At 61.3% G+C, this 18,164-nt stretch overlaps 1 protein-coding gene across 1 annotated transcript in view; it reads right to left on the bottom strand.

The window, feature by feature from the left end:
* The window catches only part of FBRSL1 (fibrosin like 1), a 108,456-nt gene extending 101,865 nt beyond the window's left edge, over positions 1-6,591 (bottom strand). Inside the window, exon 1 of the mRNA XM_007456689.1 lies at positions 6,346-6,591. Within this exon, the coding sequence (XP_007456751.1) occupies positions 6,346-6,591 (246 nt within the window). The remainder of the gene's footprint in view (positions 1-6,345) is intronic.
* Positions 6,592-18,164: the final 11,573 nt, after the last annotated feature.

Genomic DNA, 18,164 nt, shown 5'->3' with positions numbered 1-18,164 from the left:
GGGGGGGGGGGGGGGTCCCAGGGGAGCAGGTGTCGGGCTGCCAGGCGGCCCACACGCTCTGGGCTTTTCCATGGCAACAAGTGGGCCAGCTGGCAGCTGGGCAGGCACTTCACGAGCCTCTCAGAGGCCGTGAGGCCGTGTCCTGCATCCTGATGAGGCAAGAAGCTAGGCTTGAGGGCGTGGCCCACAGCGTGTTAGCGACGCGGCTGGCAGGAGGTGGAAGGAGGCCGGGGTTCCCAGGAGGGCCAGGCAGGGCTGGACCAACTGAAGCTCATCTCTCACCCATCCCGCAGAGTCTCCTGGGCGCAGGTGCAGTGGTTCAGAGCCTGGCTTTAAAGTCATTGTGTGGGTGAATGACCTCCAATGCTGTGCACACAGCAATCTGGGCCTCAGTTTCCTCACCTGTAGGACACAAAAAATCATGCCCATGTCGTAGGGTTGTTGAAAATCGTAGGTTTAAATGAAATGGAATGAGTCAGGCACCCTCCACCTGGGCCCTTTGAGGAAGGTATAGAAAAGAGACAGGCGCCAGGAACCTGCCTCGAAAGAAATGGTGGACAACGGCCTTCAGGCAGACGGAGAATGATTTAGGCCAGAACTCAGGTCTGCAGAAGAGAAGAGAGCTGGAGAAGGAATAAATGAAGGCAGAACAAAATCTTCACTTTTTCTTATTCTAGTTGTCCTAACACGTAACAGTTTCTTCAAAATGATACCAGCACAATGTATTGGGTGGTTATAGCTCATGGGGATGTGAACAGAGCAGTGTTCCAGGAAGGAGCGGATATGCCTGTGGAGCCCGGCAGTGTTATTGGAAGTGGACTTGGATTGGTTGTGAATGTACATCGCAGACGCCAGGGCATCCACCAAGCATTTTTTTTTCCACAGGAAATACAGCTGCCGTGTTGCAAAGGGACACGGGTGTGTTTGGGGCGTGGGCATCCACAGGTGGGGCTGGCACCCCAGGAGGAGCCGTCCCACCTGGGGCTGAAGGGCGGAGGGGAGGGGACAGACGTGGGAACCGAGGGAGTGAGACAGACACACGGGGAGGGAGAGAGGAGGGGACCCTACGTGGGCAGGGTGCCTGCAGGGGCTGTGGTCCAGGTAGGTCAAGGGCGGCAGCCAGGGGCCCTTCCTCTCTTGCCCCTGGCCCTGCTCTCCTGCGGACGCTCCATGGGCTGGACTCAGTGGTGGCCGGAGGGCAGGGATCCCCTGACTTGCCCTCTCCGGGCCCACGGCAGGATGGGGAAGTGTGGGGCAGGGAGATTCCAGGAAAGGCACAGATGGTGACCTGCCCCCCGTTCTCAGTACCCGGGAGCTGCTAGACGCCTGTTTCTGTTCCTGGGCTTTACTTCCCCGCCCCCCCTTGGGGGCTCTGGAGCCTAAGTGATGGGGCCAGGATTTTGTCCTTGGGGGCTGTGCTCTCTCATGGCTGGATCTAGTCCGCAGGATGTTTCGATCACCATCTTTTTAATGACCTCAAACAGATGCTCTGCCCACCAGGGAGGGACGGCGTGGTGCCAGGAGCCTCTGCCCAGCAAACCTAATCTGCCACGTTACTCATCTAACAAATGCAATCCTCCTCCACCCCGCAGCCTCCAGGCGGCCACAAGCAGTAGAAGCAGGGATGTAGCCAGAGGGTGGGGACGGCCCAGGGCCATTCTGGGCCCGCAGGGAGGCCCTGGGGGAGGCTCCTGGCACCCACCAGCTGTTGGTGACAGCTGCTTCCGTCTGTCCCCCAACCCCAGGGCTCTGTCAGAGGGTTGTTGTTCAAACAGATTGATTTTGGCAAAGCCCGTGGGATGAATGTGCTCTCACAACTGTCACCGGGCGTGCGGTTTCCTGGCCACCGGAGGGAGGGCCACGCCAGAGGCACTCCCTCGGTCTGGAGGCCAGGAGCCCAATGTGGGTCTCACGGGGGCCAAGGGGTCGAGGAGTCGGCAGGCACCCCAGGCAGCTGGCTGGCCCTGCTCTTGAGGGCTGCCTGCAGTCAGGCCCCAATCCTCACCCCAGTGAGACACGATAAGTGAGTCAGATGGGTGACAGTCGGTGGTGAGGGCTGTGGCAAAGACAGGGCCCAGGGGGCATAGGTCACAGTTAAGAAGGAGGCCAGGGGCTTCCCTGGTGGCGCAGTGGTTGAGGGTCCGCCTGCTGATGCGGGGGACACGGGTTCGTGCCCCGGTCCGCGAGGATCCCACATGCCGCGGAGCGGCTGGGCCCGTGAGCCGTGGCCGCTGAGCCTGCGCGTCCAGAGCCTGTGCTCCGCAGCGGGAGAGGCCACGACAGTGAGAGGCCCGCATAGTGCAAAAATAAAAACATAAAAAAAATAAAAATAAAAAGGAGGCCAGGGGCGGGGGAGGAGTCAAATAGAGGCCTGGGTGAAGGCCTGAGGAGCGGACACTGCTGTGGCAGTGGGGAGAGCGCGTGAACACGCGGCCACCACTGGGTGAGGAGCAGAGGCTGTGAGTACAAGTGGACGACGGCCCAGCACCCAGTGGGCTCAGCCTATGTGACCTGGGTGTGAACTGTGGCCTGGATCAAGGTCAGACCATGCACTGAGGGACCCTCGGCTCATCAAAGGCCACCTGGCGCTCCCAGGACCGGGACGGAGCCCTCAGAGCAGGAAGCCCCTGCAGCCTGGGAGGACCCGCCGTCCACATAGATGCGACGGAAGGTCATCTCCAACTCTCACAGGGCCAGCGCTTTCCCTGGGAAGCAGCAAGGGGCCAGGTGCTAGCAGAGGGGTCAACCCGTCCCCTGGCCTTTCTCTCTGTCACTGTGACCCAGTGCCTGGGTCCTCAGGCCCAGACAGCACTCATGGAATCTGGAAGGCACCCCTGCTTCTCTCCCATCCTCACATCCAACCGGGCAATTGACTGATTCCAACCGATATTGATTAAGCACCTGCTCTGTGTCAGGCTCTCTTCTCATTACTGGGATGCAGCGGGACACAGCACAGAAGGTGCCCCCGGGTGAGTTTTGCAAGCAGTTGTGCTGGCTATCGTGTGAGCGTTAGTCACCCTCAAAGTTAGGGGGAGTCCAGTGCACACAAGAGCCCTGCTTCTGACACCGACCACAAGTCCAAGGCCCCTGAGATCCCCTCGGGTTGGACAACCCCCCGGGAGGACTCCCTGAGCCCCCTCAGGGCTCTGTTCTCACGGTCCTGGTTCACGGCAGGGAGGGGGCGTGAAGTAACCTCAGCCGAGGGAGGGCGCAGGACAGACCCCGAGATCCCCGACCAGGAGCGTCCGGTGTCTTCCCCGTGGGCCCTGACGTGTGACGGCACACGCACGGGGTGCTGCCAGCCGGGGGCTCCCCGCCTCGGCGTCCCGTTTTTACCGGAGCTGTGGGACCCACGTGGCTGCCCCCAGTGTCCAGCCCCTCCGGAGGGGGAGCGGATGCCACTCAGCCCAAAGCCCCGCCGTGACCCCCATTGGGGACTCTGACCGGCCGTGGCCCCGCAGACGGCGCTCCCATCAGGACGCCTGGGGCCTCGGGTCCCTCCTGGAGCCAGACAAAGGCCAGCCCTCAATTTGGGGAGTGGTTAGCCCTACACCCTCTGCAAAGCGTCTCTGGCTGCAGCAGACTGAGAATCCCCGAGGCAGGGTCAGAACGTGCTACCTGCCACACGAAGTCTTTCCATGAGGCAGAGCCTCACGGCTACAACTGCCAACAGTGCCATCTGGGTCCCGTCACCGTGCTCTGGGCCAGGGCGGGGGCAGGGGGCACACTAAGTGGCCACATGGTGTGGGGCTTCCGCACTGCCCCAGCGCTGTGCCTTGGGCTCCAGCTGTCACTCCCTCGGGTGGCACGGCTTGGGTGCCCGCTGTGTGCTGGTGTTCTGGGCCAGGGACACAGCTGGCCTGCTGTGTGTCCTGCCCAGTGTCACACAGAGAAATACATCAGGAAGAGGGTAGGGAACGAGGGTACTCAAAGGGCAGAGCAGGGCCGGCTGAGAAGGTGCCTTATCTGGAGGGGGTGAGGGAGCAAGCCACGTGATGCCCGGGGAAGGTCAGCGGGGGCGAGCGGGCTGCCTGGCGGGGGAGCAGTGGGGCGTGTGAGCAGGCCCGTCACCTATCGCTGCTGTGACGCAGCCTCTGAGCCAAACAGGCGCCGGGGAGGGCGTGAGACCCGGGAGGCAGGAGAGGCGGAGACAGTGCCTCGTGTGTCAGCTCACCTGGCCGCGGGCCCCTGCCGCAGAGGCCTCGCCGGTGTCGGGCTTCTCCAATCCGGAAGGGCCTGAGTAGCACCCAAGGTGCAGGCAGGAGGACGCGCCCCCTCTTCCCACCTCACTAGCCATCAGGGACACCTCGTCTCACCTCCTCCTGCCCTCGGACCGGGCTTCACCCCGTTGGCTCCTCTGGTTCTCAGGCCTTAGAACGCCGGCCGATCTACCCCACCCGCTGTCCTGAGCCGCCAGCTTGCAGGCGGCAGGTTGTGGGACTTCCCAGCCTCCATAATCACGTGAGCCCATTCCTAGAATGAATGAATGAATGAATACAAGCAGGAGGCCAGCTAAAGCCACTGCAAACCTAGGCAGCAGAGGCAGGGCTGGGGACGTGCGTCTGGATACGAGTCCTTCTCGTCCTGGTCGGATGCACTTGCTCCGAGACCATGTCTCTGGCCCACTGTGCGCACCGGCACCCAGCTGCCAGTGACGCGCCAGCATGCGCCAATGCGCTGGACGTGGCCGGGAGGACAGGAATATGGGAAGACGCAAAGGTTCTCCTATCGACCTCCTATCGACCTCCTATCGACCCGGAAGGAGCAGTCGTCTCTCAAGCGGGGGATGCTGTGTGAGGGGCAGGTTTGGGGTGTCGTACTTGCTTCCTGGGGCTGCTGTAACAAAGCACCACAAACCAGAAACAACAGGAATGAATTCTCTCACCATTCTGGAAGCCCGGAGTCTGAAGTCAAGGTGTGTGCAGGGCCACGCTCCTTCCAGAGGCTCTCGGGGAGGGTCCTTCCTGCCTCTTCCAGCTTCTGGGGGCCCCAGGTGTCCCTGGGCTTGTGGTCCCATCACTCCCGTCTCTGACCTGCACCCAGCTGGACTTCCTCTGCCCAGCCCTCCTCCCGCCCTTTTCCTCTCCGGGGTGCAGGCCCCTCCCAGGCATCTTGCTTACTTACCCAGGGCCCGGGAATAGGACCTGGATCTGTCTGTGTGGGCGTGGTCTGTCTCTCGACAGGGATTTCCCCTCCTTCACCCCAACATGGACTTCGTTCCAGGAGAAAACGTCTAACGCCAGGTGGCCATCCAAGCACCTGCAACAGCAACGCTGCTCAGCTAGCTGCAGGCTCTCTATGGCACTTCACCTGCACTACGCCCCTGGCTCTCAGGTCGCCTCTGAGGCTGGTGGTGCTGTACCCGTTTCACTACGAATATGGGGGCCAGAGAGGCAAAGCGACTTGCCTGAGAGTGCTCAGCAAGAGGTTGTTGTGCTGAGGTCCAAACAGAGGCTTGTGTCCTGCTTCCAGGCCGTATCGCAAAGGGGAGGGCACAGGACCAGAGCCGCTCTTGGTGGAAGCCCTCCGGCTCCTTGGGGCGGCAGGCAGGAGGCCAGCCTCCAGCTGGTGGCTGGTCATATTTATTCTGCTTGAATAACAACAGCAATGACATGAAAAGAGCTAAGAGATATTTTCTCTGCCCGAGACAGGGACTCACCTAAATGGCTGTGAGCGCCCTCGTGTCCATCACGGCGTCCCCAGGACAGAGGCAGCTGCGGGGTGGTGGCTAATGCTCTCATTCACTTGTCACTTGAATGGGCAAGTGCTGACTGTGGCCTGTGGGTCGGGCCCTGTTCTGGGCGCTGGCGGCAGGCAGAGCCCAGGCACGGAGAGGCCCTGCTGCCACGGGGTTGTCCCGCTCCAGGGCTCTCGGGGTGGCCTCCATGGGCGGAGCAGGACGTGGCCCTACCCTCCGTCCCTAGAATGTCCAGCCTCACACGTTGGCGAGAAATAGGGTCCTCCTGCTAAGGCCTCACCAGGATGGGTGACCCGATGGAGGTCAGGCAGGCTCGGGTGCAGGAGTGGGAGGCCAAGCTGAGGTGGACCGGGGAGGGGAAGGCCTCTGCACCGGTAGCGCGGGGACATCTGGGGGCCCTGGATCCGCTGGCCAGAGCTCAGCTGCCCTTCAGACCGCTGGTCTTTAAACATTTGTTCATTTTGTTAAGCGGTGGTGGGGAGAGACAGGTTTCTATTTTGCTAACATTTCATTTCTTCCCCAACACTTGTCATGAAAAATTTTCGAACACACGGGGAAGCCGAAAGAACGTTCCAGTGCAGACCCACAGCCCATCGTCTAGACGCGGCTGCACCATTTATTGTACCTGCTCTCCACCCAGCTCTCACCCGCCATCCAGCTGGGCTGGTCACCTTGCGCAGCTGCAACAAGTAACCACAAACTGGGGGCTGCATCCAACAGACTTTATCCTCTCGCAGCCCGGAGGCCAGCACTCTGGGATCAGGGGTTGCAGGGCTGGGCCCTCCCTCCTGCGGGTTCCGAGGCGAATCTGGGCCGGGCCTCCTCCGGCTCCTGGAGTTGCCAGCATCCTTGTTGTCCTGGGCTGGTGGCTGCCCCGTCTCTGCCTGTGTCATCACGTCACCTCCACCTCTCTGTGTGCCCTCCCTTTCTCATCTGATGACCTTTGGGGGCCACCAAATTGTAAGTGAGAGAGCTGGAATTCAGGAGAACAGGAGCCCAGGAATAAATGAATTTGTAAATGCAGGCGTGATACAGGTAGCGCCAGGCGGAGGCTGCTTTCACTGTAAATCAAGAGCCAGCTCTGTTAGGGCCTCTCGGGGATGGGACGAGAGACGGGGGTGCCGCAGGTCGGGGGCACACTTTCATCTTGCTCCATCTTAGACTTCATTTCTGAGCATATAATACCTAGACAATGACGGCAATTAAATGCAGATTAAAATTTAAATTCGAAGTGTGACCTACAAATAGGAGAGAGAAGCAAACACCAGCACCTCGCTGTCCCCCAAAGCCAGTCCTGGTCTGGGGGCCGGCGGGTGGGTGCTGGCCACCAGGTGGCCTGGCTGCAGGTGCAGGAGGCTGCTGGCCTGGGAGAGCTGGCGGCATGGGAGAGGAAGTCCTCTTTATGGGAGCCCCAGGCTTGCCGCATTGGGGTCCCGAGGAGGGCTGCCTCCCTGCCTCTGCCTCCTGATTCCTGCCCACTACCCCCAGCCTGTGACCAACAGACCATGGGATGCAAGCCTGGCCCTCCAGCCCTCCCAGCAAACATCGGACTGACGCGGTTTGACGGCCAGAGACACCTGACCCCTCCACGAAGCCCTCCCCAGGAGCACCTCTGGCCTGGCGGTGTTGACTGCGCCCCAGCCAGCAGCTCCGGGAGAGACCTCGCAGCCAGGAGAGGAGGCTGGGGACCAAACAAAGTGAGATTTCAGTTTCCAAAAGGGTGGAAAGGATGGGGGCCAAGCCCTCGGACCTCTGAGATGGATGTGGTCTTGGGCACAATTCCGGGGCAGACCTCGAGAGGACACTGGAGGCCCTGGGGAAGGGAACAGTCACCGGGTGGCAGGCTGCCCTGCTGCATGACAATCACACGAGCTCACGGCTCAAAGCCATCTGGCTTTCTTCTCCCCGCGAATCCCAGTCTGGGGGGGTCAGGTCTGGGCAGGTGGTTCCTTTCGGAGGTTCCGGGGAGAGTCCTTTCCTTGCTTTTCCAGTTTCTAGAAGCTGTCCTCATCCTTGCCTCCCGCCCCTCTGCAGCTTCAGAGCCAATCCTTCCAACCTCTGCTTCTGCCGTCACGTCCCCTTCTCTGACTGACCCCCCACTTCCCCTTATAAGGACCCTTGTGATGACACTGGGCCCACCCTCATCACCCAGGACAATCTCCCCATTTGAGGACCTTAATTAATAATCTCTGCCAAGGCCCTTTTGCCTTATAAGGTAACTATTCACAGGTCCCACGGATTGAGACCTGGCATCTCTGGGGGCTGTGACTCTGCCCCCCACCCCCGTGCTAGACCAGCAAGGAATAAGGCAGCTGGGGAAACGTGTGTGAATTTTAGTGTTTGGCCAGACTTCCAACCTGTTCTGTGGCGAACAGCAAACAAGGCTGGATGCTGAAGGAGACAGTGACCGCTGGACCGCGGGTCGCCGCCTGCTGACGGACGGGGTGTGACGACCGGGCCGCCCCTTTGCCGGTCCTGAAGGTGGACGAGGATATCCTTAGGGGACACTCCTCAACCTCGTGGCTGGAATCGTGCGGGTTGTCCAAAAGATTCCACTCAGCTGCAACAAGGGAATGTCCACCCCCTGGGGACGGAGGGTCTGGGTGTCAATCCCAGCTCCGCTGTCCTTGTGCATGGCCTTGGGCAACTTACTGACTGCGCTGCACCCCCGGTTGCTCACCAGCAACACACGTCTGCCTCAGATGCGGGTGTGAGGATTACAGTGATTTGATTCACGTGTAGCAGGCGAGTCTCTAAAGATGCTGGCGTAGCATCTCCCACTTGCGTGCCCTCCTCTGGTCCTGGTGGGGCCTCTGCTCCCTGCCCTGGAACTGGGCTGGCCTTCGTGATTGCCTTGGCTGACACAGCACAGTGCGCGTCGGGCCGTGCGCTGGGCTGTGTGACACGGGATGTTTGCACTTGGAACCAGCCGCCATGCTGTGAGGAAGCCCCAGCAGCTCACGTGGGGAGAGGCCACGTGGGGAGGGGCCACGTGGGGAGGGACCACGTGGGGAGGAGCCAAGGCCCTGGCCCCCAGCCATGTGATGGTGCCATCTTGGAAGTGGGTCCTCCCACCCAGCTGAGCTGCCCAGGTGTGGAGCAGAGGCAAGTATGGTCACTGAGCCCTGCCCACCTGGCAGGTGCATGAGCAAAAGAACTGAGAGTGTAGTTGGGTTGAGCCATGGAGTTTGGGCAACTTGTCAGGTGGCGGCAGAGAACTGAGGGCCTGCATGAAGCACTTGGCTCGGTGGGAAGGTGCTCAGTAAGTGCATGGGGCGCAGGGGTGGGTGCAGGGCGCCTGGCCTGCACCTCCTCTGTGTTCGGGCCCACCTCCTGCAGCTGAGCCCCACGTGGCTCAGGGTGTGTGGGTCGTGGGGACCCCAGCCGGCACGTCAGGCAGGGCAGGGGTCTCACTGGGGTGACGTTGCCCCCGGGGCATGTCTAGAGACATTTCCGACTTACGCAGGGTGGCAGGGGTGACACCCACTCTAGGTACAGCCCCTCCCTTCCTCCCTTCCCACTTACGGGCGCGGTGGTGGTGCTGAGCCCGCCTGATCACCAGTATCATCTTATTCTGAGGTCAGCCGATTAGCAACCTTCACCCTCTGCCACGTCTGCTTCGGGGGATTTAGTGAAGCAGTAAGAGCTCATTTTAACTTGATAACATTGGAAAGATTTTTTCCAGATGAGGTCGCATTCACAGGCGCTGGGCACATCCTCTTGGAAGGCCATTCAACGTTTCGACCCGTAACAAGTCCTTAGATGAGTGCTGACGCCCACCAGTGCTGTGCTACGCTGGCCGCAAACTCATGCAGTGGGAGGCCTGGGGTCGGCTTTCTCATCCTCACGGGGCTTCCCGCACACCCCCTCGGCCTCCGGAGGGCCCAGCCTCAGCTGCCCGGCTGTGCTGGGAAGGAAACCCCTTCCACGTGCTGCTCCAGGTCTGTCGGGGTTCTGCTGGGGCATGGGGGGTGTGGAGCGGTGGCCTCTCGCCTCGGCTGGCTAGCCCAGGTCTTCTGTCTTCCCCGGAAGCCTCCCCAGGGGCTCCCCGGAAGCGGGGGCCTCCTGAGGCCTGGGTCCGGGGCTCGAGCGATGACACTCCCTGATCTGACCATCCGGGTGGGACACAGGCCAGCGCTGATTCCGGGGGAGGGGAAGTGTACCTCCCCCCACCACCTTGATGGGAAGAGACTGTCACAAGATACAGGGCGTGGGTGCAGGGGTCCGGAGCGCCCTGGCCGACTTCACCACCGTCTGCCGTCTGCCGGCACACAGGCGGCCCCGCCCCACAGCCCAGGGGGGCGTTCGATTGTTCTTTTGTTCTGAACTTCAGGAAGGGTGTGTCACACACGTCACCTTAGGCCACCCCAGTCAGGCAGCACATGCACACACTACACCAACCATTCGACGCGCACACACTCATTCACACACATGCCCACACACTCCCGCACATATGCACACACGTTCACACACGCTCACATACAGACCCAGAACCTTCTTTATACAGCCATCGTAACCCGTACACCACACACACCCCTATTTATTCCAAACTAATGGCTCCCCTCCCCCGCGCCGCCTGTCCGCCGGTGCAGGGCCGGGGGCGGCAAGCCCTTCAGGCTCCTCCTGGCGCCGCCGGCTGACCCCCAGGCACGTCCCTGCCCTCTGCCCGGGGCCGGTGAGACCCTGAACTGCTCAGCGCCCCTTCCTCTTCTCCAGGCCGTCCCCCCACTTGGATAAAAGCCAGTCTTTATAAGTGGCCTGGGGGGCCCTGCCCTCGCTTGGCCTCCTCGCCCCCCACCTCCCTGTACCCCGGCCAGGCGGCCTCCTCAGGCTTCTGTGCTGACAGCTCTCGCTGCTGGCACCCTTCCCTGGGTGGCAGGAGGCTGAGTATCTGGTCCCCCCTGGGCCTAGGAACGGGGACAGAGCCTCCCGAACGCTGGGTGCTGACCTCACAGCTGTCTTGTGGCCTCACGTGGGGCTCTGACGTGTCCATCTGGGGACGCTGGTTACTCTGCGGACTGAGCCCTTGTCCGGCCCTGCCCTGCCAGCTGGCAGGTGTCCGCCCCTCTTGATCCCTTGGATGACACTGGCACAACTGAGTAGCTGGACAGATGTTCCCTTAACCCCTTCTCACGCAGGCCAGGGAGCAGACCAGAGAGAACTGCCCAGACTGGCTGGGAGCTCGTCCTGACCCCCAAGGCCTGCTGGGCAGGGCTGGGCAGGCGCCCCTAAACCTGCCACCCAGCCACCCTGAGCGAGCTGGCGGGCTGGAGCCAATCCAGGCTGCAGTGCCTTTGGCCCCAGTAAATCCTCCTGTGGGAAGCGTAACGAGGCCTGAGGCGTCTGCCTGCTCAGCTCGGGCCCACAAGTTGCAGGTATACATTTCCTAGCTTATTGCAGGGATTCTGGAATTCAATTAAATCAGCCATCCTCCTGCTGCTTGGGCATGCTGAGACGCCTGCTCTGGGGGCCCTGCCAGCTGCCGGCTCTGCCTGGAACCCTCAGCCCCTGCACACAGGCCACGCGCCCAACGCTGCTCAGGGGGTGGGGTGCAGCTGTGAGCAGAGACAGAGCCCTGCCCTGGGGGCGCCATCTAGCTAGAGGCACATGTGGCCTCACGAGGCCACATTGTGTGCCGCACGGAGGTCAGTGCCTCACAGTGGGGCTCAGGATGCCCAGGACGGCTGGTTTGCTTTGGATGACCAGGAAGGTGATGTTAGAATTCAGTGAGGAACGAGCCCTGGGAACGTGGGGGCAGAGGGAGCGGCCCATGCAAACGCCCTTGGACACGAAGCCGGAACGCTGGCCACACCCTGCGGGGAACGCGTGGCTGGAGCACAGCGTGGGGAGCCGGTGGCTGAGGGAGCAGGCCTCCAAAGCCGTTTATATGGACTGTGGTTTCATAGTGTGCTGCGTGGGAGAGTGTCCCCCCAAATTCATGTCCACCGGGACCTCAGAATGTGGCCTTATTTGGAAATGGGGTCTTTGTAGATGTAACTAAGTTAAGATGAGGTTATATGGGATTAGGTGGGCCCTGAATCCAGAGACTGGGTCTTTATAAGAGGAGAGACAGAGACGGAGACACAGAGAGAAGGACCCCTGAAGATGGAGCAGAGATTGCAGGAGGCGCGGGTGCTGGAAGAGGCAGAAGGGTGAATAACATGCATGTAGACGTACGAATAGGGCTTCCCTGGTGGCGCAGTGGTTAAGAATCCGCCTGCCAATGCAGCGGACATGGGTTCGAGCTCTGGTCCGGGAAGATCCCATAGGCTGCGGAGGAGCTAAGCCCGAGCACCGCAACTGCTGAGCCTGTGCTCTAGAGCCCATGAGCCATAACTACTGAGCCCATGTGCCATAATTACTGAAGCCCACTCATCCTAGAGCCCACGCTCCGCAACAAAGAGAAGCCCCCGCTCGTGGCAACTAGAGAAAGCCCACACGCAGCAATGAAGACCCAACGCAGCCAAAAATAAGTTAATAAATAAGTAAAGTTTATAAAAAAAAAAAAACATACAAGCAAATACCGGGTGTGGCCATGGAGGGACAAGTAGGGCTCCCTGATTGGGAGAGATATGGGTACTCTGATGGGCGGTCAATTTGGGTTTCTGTCTCTTAGTACAGGGGCTCGGTATGGAAGTCAGAAGACAAATTACATGGACCCAGCCCTTCTAGAGAGCAATTTCATAGTGGTTCAGACCCTTCTGACCTAGTGGTTTCACTTTCAGAAATTATCTTCATGAAATAGCCATAGCTATTTCCTTGTGGGTATATGTGTCCATATTCTAGAACTTTCTGGAAAAGGGAGAACCTGCGTGGGCTCTGGGCTGAGAAGGGGGAGCCGGCAGCCCTGACAGAGAGGGCGTAGGAGCTAAGCTGCCCTGACAGCAACCTGACTGGGGCTCTGGGGTCAGCCTGGGGGAAGGCGGCCAGGGATGGGGCCCGTCACACCCTCACACAACCCCTCATACATCTGCACGTGCCCCCCGTGGTGGGAGCCGCTTGGGGTGAGGCTGGGCCTGGCCCTGCCCCCCGCCCCGCTGTACACCTGCCCCTGACGGCCCTGCAGCCCTGGATGCCTTTCCCAGGGACCTGAGGGCTGCAAGGAGGGGCCGGAGGAGCTGGCAGGAGAGCACAGTCCCTCTGCTGGTGCTGCAATCGCCTCTTCCAGGCCTGGCCGCTCCTCGCCAGCGGTGGACGTCCTGCCCTGTGACTCGTGGGCCTGACCTCTGGGGCTGTCATCCATCCGGCCTCTGTGCACTTCAGCCTGTGGGGACCCTGGCCTGGCCTCTGAGCCTGCCCTTGGGGCCCTGTGCCCTCAGAGCCACGACACGAGCCCGCCTGGCTGGTCTGCTGGGCTGCTGCACATCCGGTGGAAGGAGGGATGGGTGTGCCCCCCAAGCGCCCCTCCCCGCCTCCCCTGCCCAGTCTCTCCAGTTTAAGAGAGCGCTCATCTCGTCCTGACGCTGCAGAAGGAAAACCAGTGAAATCCTCAGCGAATACCCCAGAGAGGGAGCCCTGGGAGCTCTTTATTCAGACACTTCTGACCAGTGGCAGCAGGCACCAGAGAGGATGTGGTCCTGGCATGGGGGCGGTGCGGGCGGGCCCTGGAGACTCCTGGGCGGTGCTGGGTGGCCCTCACTGCCCCCTGCTGAGCCGGTTGGGCTCACCCTCCTCCCATTGGCCTCTTGAGCGGGGACCGCTCAGCCCTGCCTGGCCTCCTGGGGACCCTTTATTCCATTGGGCGAGGACTGCCCAGCAGGCCTGGCCTCCTCTCTGCTGGGTTCTGCGTGGCTTCTCACAGGCCAGGGGGCGTCTCCCAGGGGCAATCAGGCCTGGCCCTTGGCTCCGGAGGGCTCCTGGGGGCCCTCCCATGGGGGCCAGTCGGGTGTCTGTGATTGTACTTGCAGTGCCTGCCTTGAGCGCTCTCCCCGACAGGGTGTGTCCACACACTGGGGCGGGGGGAGTCTGACCCCCAAGACCCACATATCTACACCCCTTACGTCAGCCCAGGGGTCCCCGGGACAAGCCTCCCGTTCAAGTGGCCCTGGTGGGAGATCCAGTTCCTGGGTGTTGAGCTCAGAGGGAGTCACTTGTCGCCTCCCGGAGATCTCTGGTCGCCAGTCCGAGCTGAGTGGAAGCACGTGACACTTGAACTTTGGAGAATTTACTGGGAGGCTGACTCTGCACAGGACCCCTGGCCCAGCTCGGCTGCGCTCAGCACCTGTGGCCTCCGCCTGAGGGTCCTCCGGCCTCTCAGTCACCCGTGGCCCCGGGGCTACAGCATGAGCAGCGGGTGCCAGGATGCAGCTGGAAAGCTCGCCTGGCAGATGGGGGCCATGGCTTCCGGCAGGTGCTCTGAGCAGCGGCCAGTGGGTTAACACTGGATTCTCTTCGCAGAACTGGTGGGGTAGCACTTCTCCCGGGGGCTTAGGACTGAGCCATCCTCTGCAGAGCACTTACGGGCTGTGTTCCCAGGACCCGAGGGGGTGGCCCTGGGGGTGGGTGGAAGGGTGCCAACAGCACAGAGAGGGAGGTGCTGTGACCTTGGACTCAGGGCAGGCATCGGGACCCCTCGTGGGAGCTGTGGCTGCAATCTGTCAGTCAGGAGCCTCTGTGGGGGGTGGTGCAAACAGAGGAGTGGGATGCAGGGGCCAGCCAGCAAGGACAGCAGCGGGGAAGGAGAGGTGCCCTGGTGACCGGCAGCTGCATGGGGGAGGGGCAGAGGGCCTTGGCCCTGCCAGCGTGGAGGGTCCTGAAAGAGGAAGCCCTTGTCCCAGCAGCCTCCCAAGCCCTGTGGTTCACTCGTCACACTGGCTCTGATTGTGCCCATCCCAGAACTGGTCACGCGGTCAAGGAGTGCCACGAGCCAACACCTTAGGCCTGGGTTAGTGCCCGAGGTGCTCCACTCAGACAACATGGCCGACGGGGGAATCTGGGGCATCCTCCTCCCGGGCGTGGGGATGCTGGGCAGGAGCATTTGCCAATGACCATGTGTTGGCAAAGCAGACCCATTCCTGCCCCACGTCAGGAGGGCCTTCAGCGAGTTCCCGGTGATGGAGGGCACCTTCCAGGCCTTTTCTTTGGCCATCACCCCTGGTGAGTCCTCCCTACCAGGCTGGAGCGGGGGTGGTCTTGAGCCCCGGGAACTTGGCGATCCCACCCTGCCTTCCCCGAGTCCTCGCCAGGCACTCTGGACCCAGCAGTGCGTAAACCAGGGACACCTCCACCCTCAGTGGCTGCCCCTGTGCAGGAGACAGACCATAAGTAAACAATTGCACATTATGCATGATTGCTGGAGAGAATCGGGGTTAGGGCGAGGGTGGTCTCGGGGACCCCCAAACTGCAGGTGACAAGGAAGGAATTAGATACAATAGCTGAGCCTCCCTTGAATGAAGCTGCATTGCTGAGCCCTCATCCCAGCATGTCCCTGACTCCATCATGGGCCTGGAAGGCTCCCGGTGTCTCAGTGAGAAACCCCATTCTGGACTTCATGTCTGTCCCTCCTTCTGCCTCAAAGAGCATGCCCAGCCATCTCACCTGCGGCTGATTGCTGCCGTGGCACACCTGTTCCCACTCAGGGCTGCACACCTGCTCCTTCCTGGTCTCCAGGTGGAATGGCCGTTGGCATGACGACCTTTCTCAGTGGTCCCGTCTCAGGTCCCGGTGAGACTGCATCCTTTGGATCAGTCAGCATTCTGGATCTGGAGAAATCGACTCGGTGATCTACGCAGGAAATGAGTTTAGTACAGAGGATGCTGGTTAGCTCACAGGTGCAGAAGACACACAGGGAGGTCAGAGGCCAGAGCATGACAGGTTCCCTGTGCCGGGGCTCAGGCTGGTGAGGGGTGACTGAGGCTGCCTTTGAAGGCAGAGCCCTCGGCTGTCCTGCTGCTGGCTCTGCGTGCTCTGCACACCTGAAAACACCTGCACATTTCCTGCTTGTGTGGGGTCCTCAAGACAACCTCACTTCTGACACCCACTGCAAGTCTGGTGGTCCCTAAGACCACCCTCAGTTTCAATGATTTGCTAAGTCTCACAGGACTCAGAAAAGCTGTAATGCTCAGGGCTACAGTTTATTACAGCAAATGGTACAGGTTAGAACGTGCAAAGGGAAGAAACACACAGGCCCAAGTCCCAGAGAAACCGGGCGTGGGGTCCCGGTCCTGCCCTCTCCGGGGAGTCGCGTGGGCAACGCTGGATTCTCCCAGCTGTGATGAGTGACAACACGTGCAGTGCCACCGACCAGGGAGGGTCACCGAGACTTGGGGTCCAGGGTTCTCACTGGGTTTGGTCACATAGACATAGCTGCCTGCCCATGTGGTTGCTCTTAGGCTCCCACCCCTCTGGAAGTCGAGCTGATGCTGTGTGGCCAAAGGCCTGACCATAAATCACATTGCAGCAGAGACAGTCTGGTGTGGCTCAAGGCCCCAGGTAAACAAAGACACTCTTATCAGGCAGGACCTCCCCAGGGCTCAGAGGTCACCTCCCTGAAGCTGGCGAGGGCCAGTCCTAAGGACCTTGGGAGCTTGCAGAGTATGGACAAGCGGGACCTTCTGAGTTAACCCTTTCCTGCCCACGGCTGCTATGAGCACAACTGCTCTGCGTCAAAGCCGGGCATAGGAGTGTCTGGGTGGCCAGAGCTGGGTCCTGTGCAGCGGGGGCTGAGAGGCGGCCTCTGGACTTGTCAGCATAGACAGTGGGAGACAGGGGCTGCCCCTCACCACCCCTTCACTTGTGGGGACTTGCCTGAACACAGGAGGGGGCTTCCGCTCCCCCAAGTCACGGGAGGTCCATCCACTGTTAAATGATGGATCCAGAGTCTCACACGTGAAGGTACGAGGTCCTGGTCTGCCTGTGTGTGTGTAGGATCTGCCTTTGTCTCGTTCTGACCCCAGAGGAGCAGGCTTCGGGGACACTCCTCTTTCCTGCCGCCTCTCCGCTGGCCATGTGGGTAGCAGCGACATCAGGATCTTCCAGGCCGGGAGACCTGAGCCCATTGGAACCTGGCGCCTTTGCCACGTGGGCTCTGGCGCCCTGCACGTGCCCACCTGCTGCTCTGGGTCTCCCTGGTGGAGCGGGAAGGGGCAGGGGCAGGACAGCATCCCGCGTCCCTGACAAGTCGACATAGTTGGACCGGCTGGTGTGACTGTGCAGCCTCCGTGGGTCCCTCCCGCTCTGCCCTCCCCGCCGGGGCCTGGGCTGTCCACTGCCGGGCGCCCCTCACTCCCTGAGGCGTTCAGTTCCGGCTCCCCCCACACCCATCCGCTGTACTTGGGTCGCCCCCCTGCCCATTTAAGGTTCCACAGAGGTGACCTTCCTGCATGTGCCGGGTCCCCTGACTTGCCCCCACGCTCAGCCTCATCTGCAGCGCCCAGTCCTTCGGCACCTCGGTCTCCAGCCCCATCTCCGGAGCCTTGTCCGGTCGCCCCCCTTCTTCCTCTGCTGCCCCAGGACCGCCGCCTTCTCGCCGTCCCCGCCTCGCCCACCCGTTGCCCCTCGGCGGGTAACCCTCATGGGCCCTCCTGACGGGTGTCCTGACCCCGTCATGCTCTCCCTTCATCACGCTTTGCTCAAACGCTATCATTCTGGGGTGCTCTCTGCATCGTTCAGCTGAAGTTGACTGTGGGGGACATAAGGACAACAATCGTTCTCACTTTAGATTCACAGCCACTGACCCCGGGAGCGTCCGCAGCTGTCAGTCCTGTGTCTCCCAGGTCTGGCCTCTCTCCCGGCGTCCGTCTGTCCTCTTCTCCAATGTCAGGCACCTTCCCATCCTCACTCTCGCCCCCCACCTCGTTTCCTGCTCCAGCAGTTGCAAGAGGACTTCCCCAGCCCCGCACCCTGCGTCCACCTGCTTCCTGATCTGCCGGGACCCCGCCTGCCCGCCCGCTAGGGGCAGCTGCCGGGATCCTCTGGCTTCCTGCGCCCGGGCCCGCATCCCTCACCTGGACCGCATGGCCCCCCAGCAGCTGCTTCTTTCTTGCATCGTCCACAGTCTCTCTCTAGGGGCTCTTCCATCTACACACGTGACTCGCCCTCAACACCCCCAGCTTCTGTTGTTCTTCCCCTGGCCTGCTGTCTGTCCGCGGCTGAGCCCCGCCTCCCTGCATCCTCTCCGAGCTCACCCTCTACGCTGTTCATGTATTCCGGCCACACTGTCCTCCTGCCTGTACCCGCTTGGCCGCCCTGGTCCCTCCTCGGGGCCTCGGCCGGGCACCACCTTCCGTCCAGGACTAAACAGCACAGCTCTCCCCCTGGGCTCCTCTGAGCAAAACACTGCCTTGGCTTGGCCTCACAGAGTGTCACCCGAGCAGCGCATGGGCCCCCCACCCGAGGGACCACACTTAAGTTTAATGCTCTGCGGTCCCTGCCTTGAAACGTCTAATGATTTTGTCTTCGAGCTTGTTTTGCGAGTGGGGTTGGGTGGGATAGAGGAGAGCCCCTCCCCCACCCCAGGGCCCAGGCC

This window comes from Lipotes vexillifer, unplaced genomic scaffold, assembly GCF_000442215.2.
Source record: "Lipotes vexillifer unplaced genomic scaffold, Lipotes_vexillifer_v1.1 scaffold1529, whole genome shotgun sequence".
NCBI lineage: Eukaryota > Metazoa > Chordata > Mammalia > Artiodactyla > Lipotidae > Lipotes > Lipotes vexillifer.
This window is presented reverse-complemented; position numbering and strand designations above follow the sequence as displayed.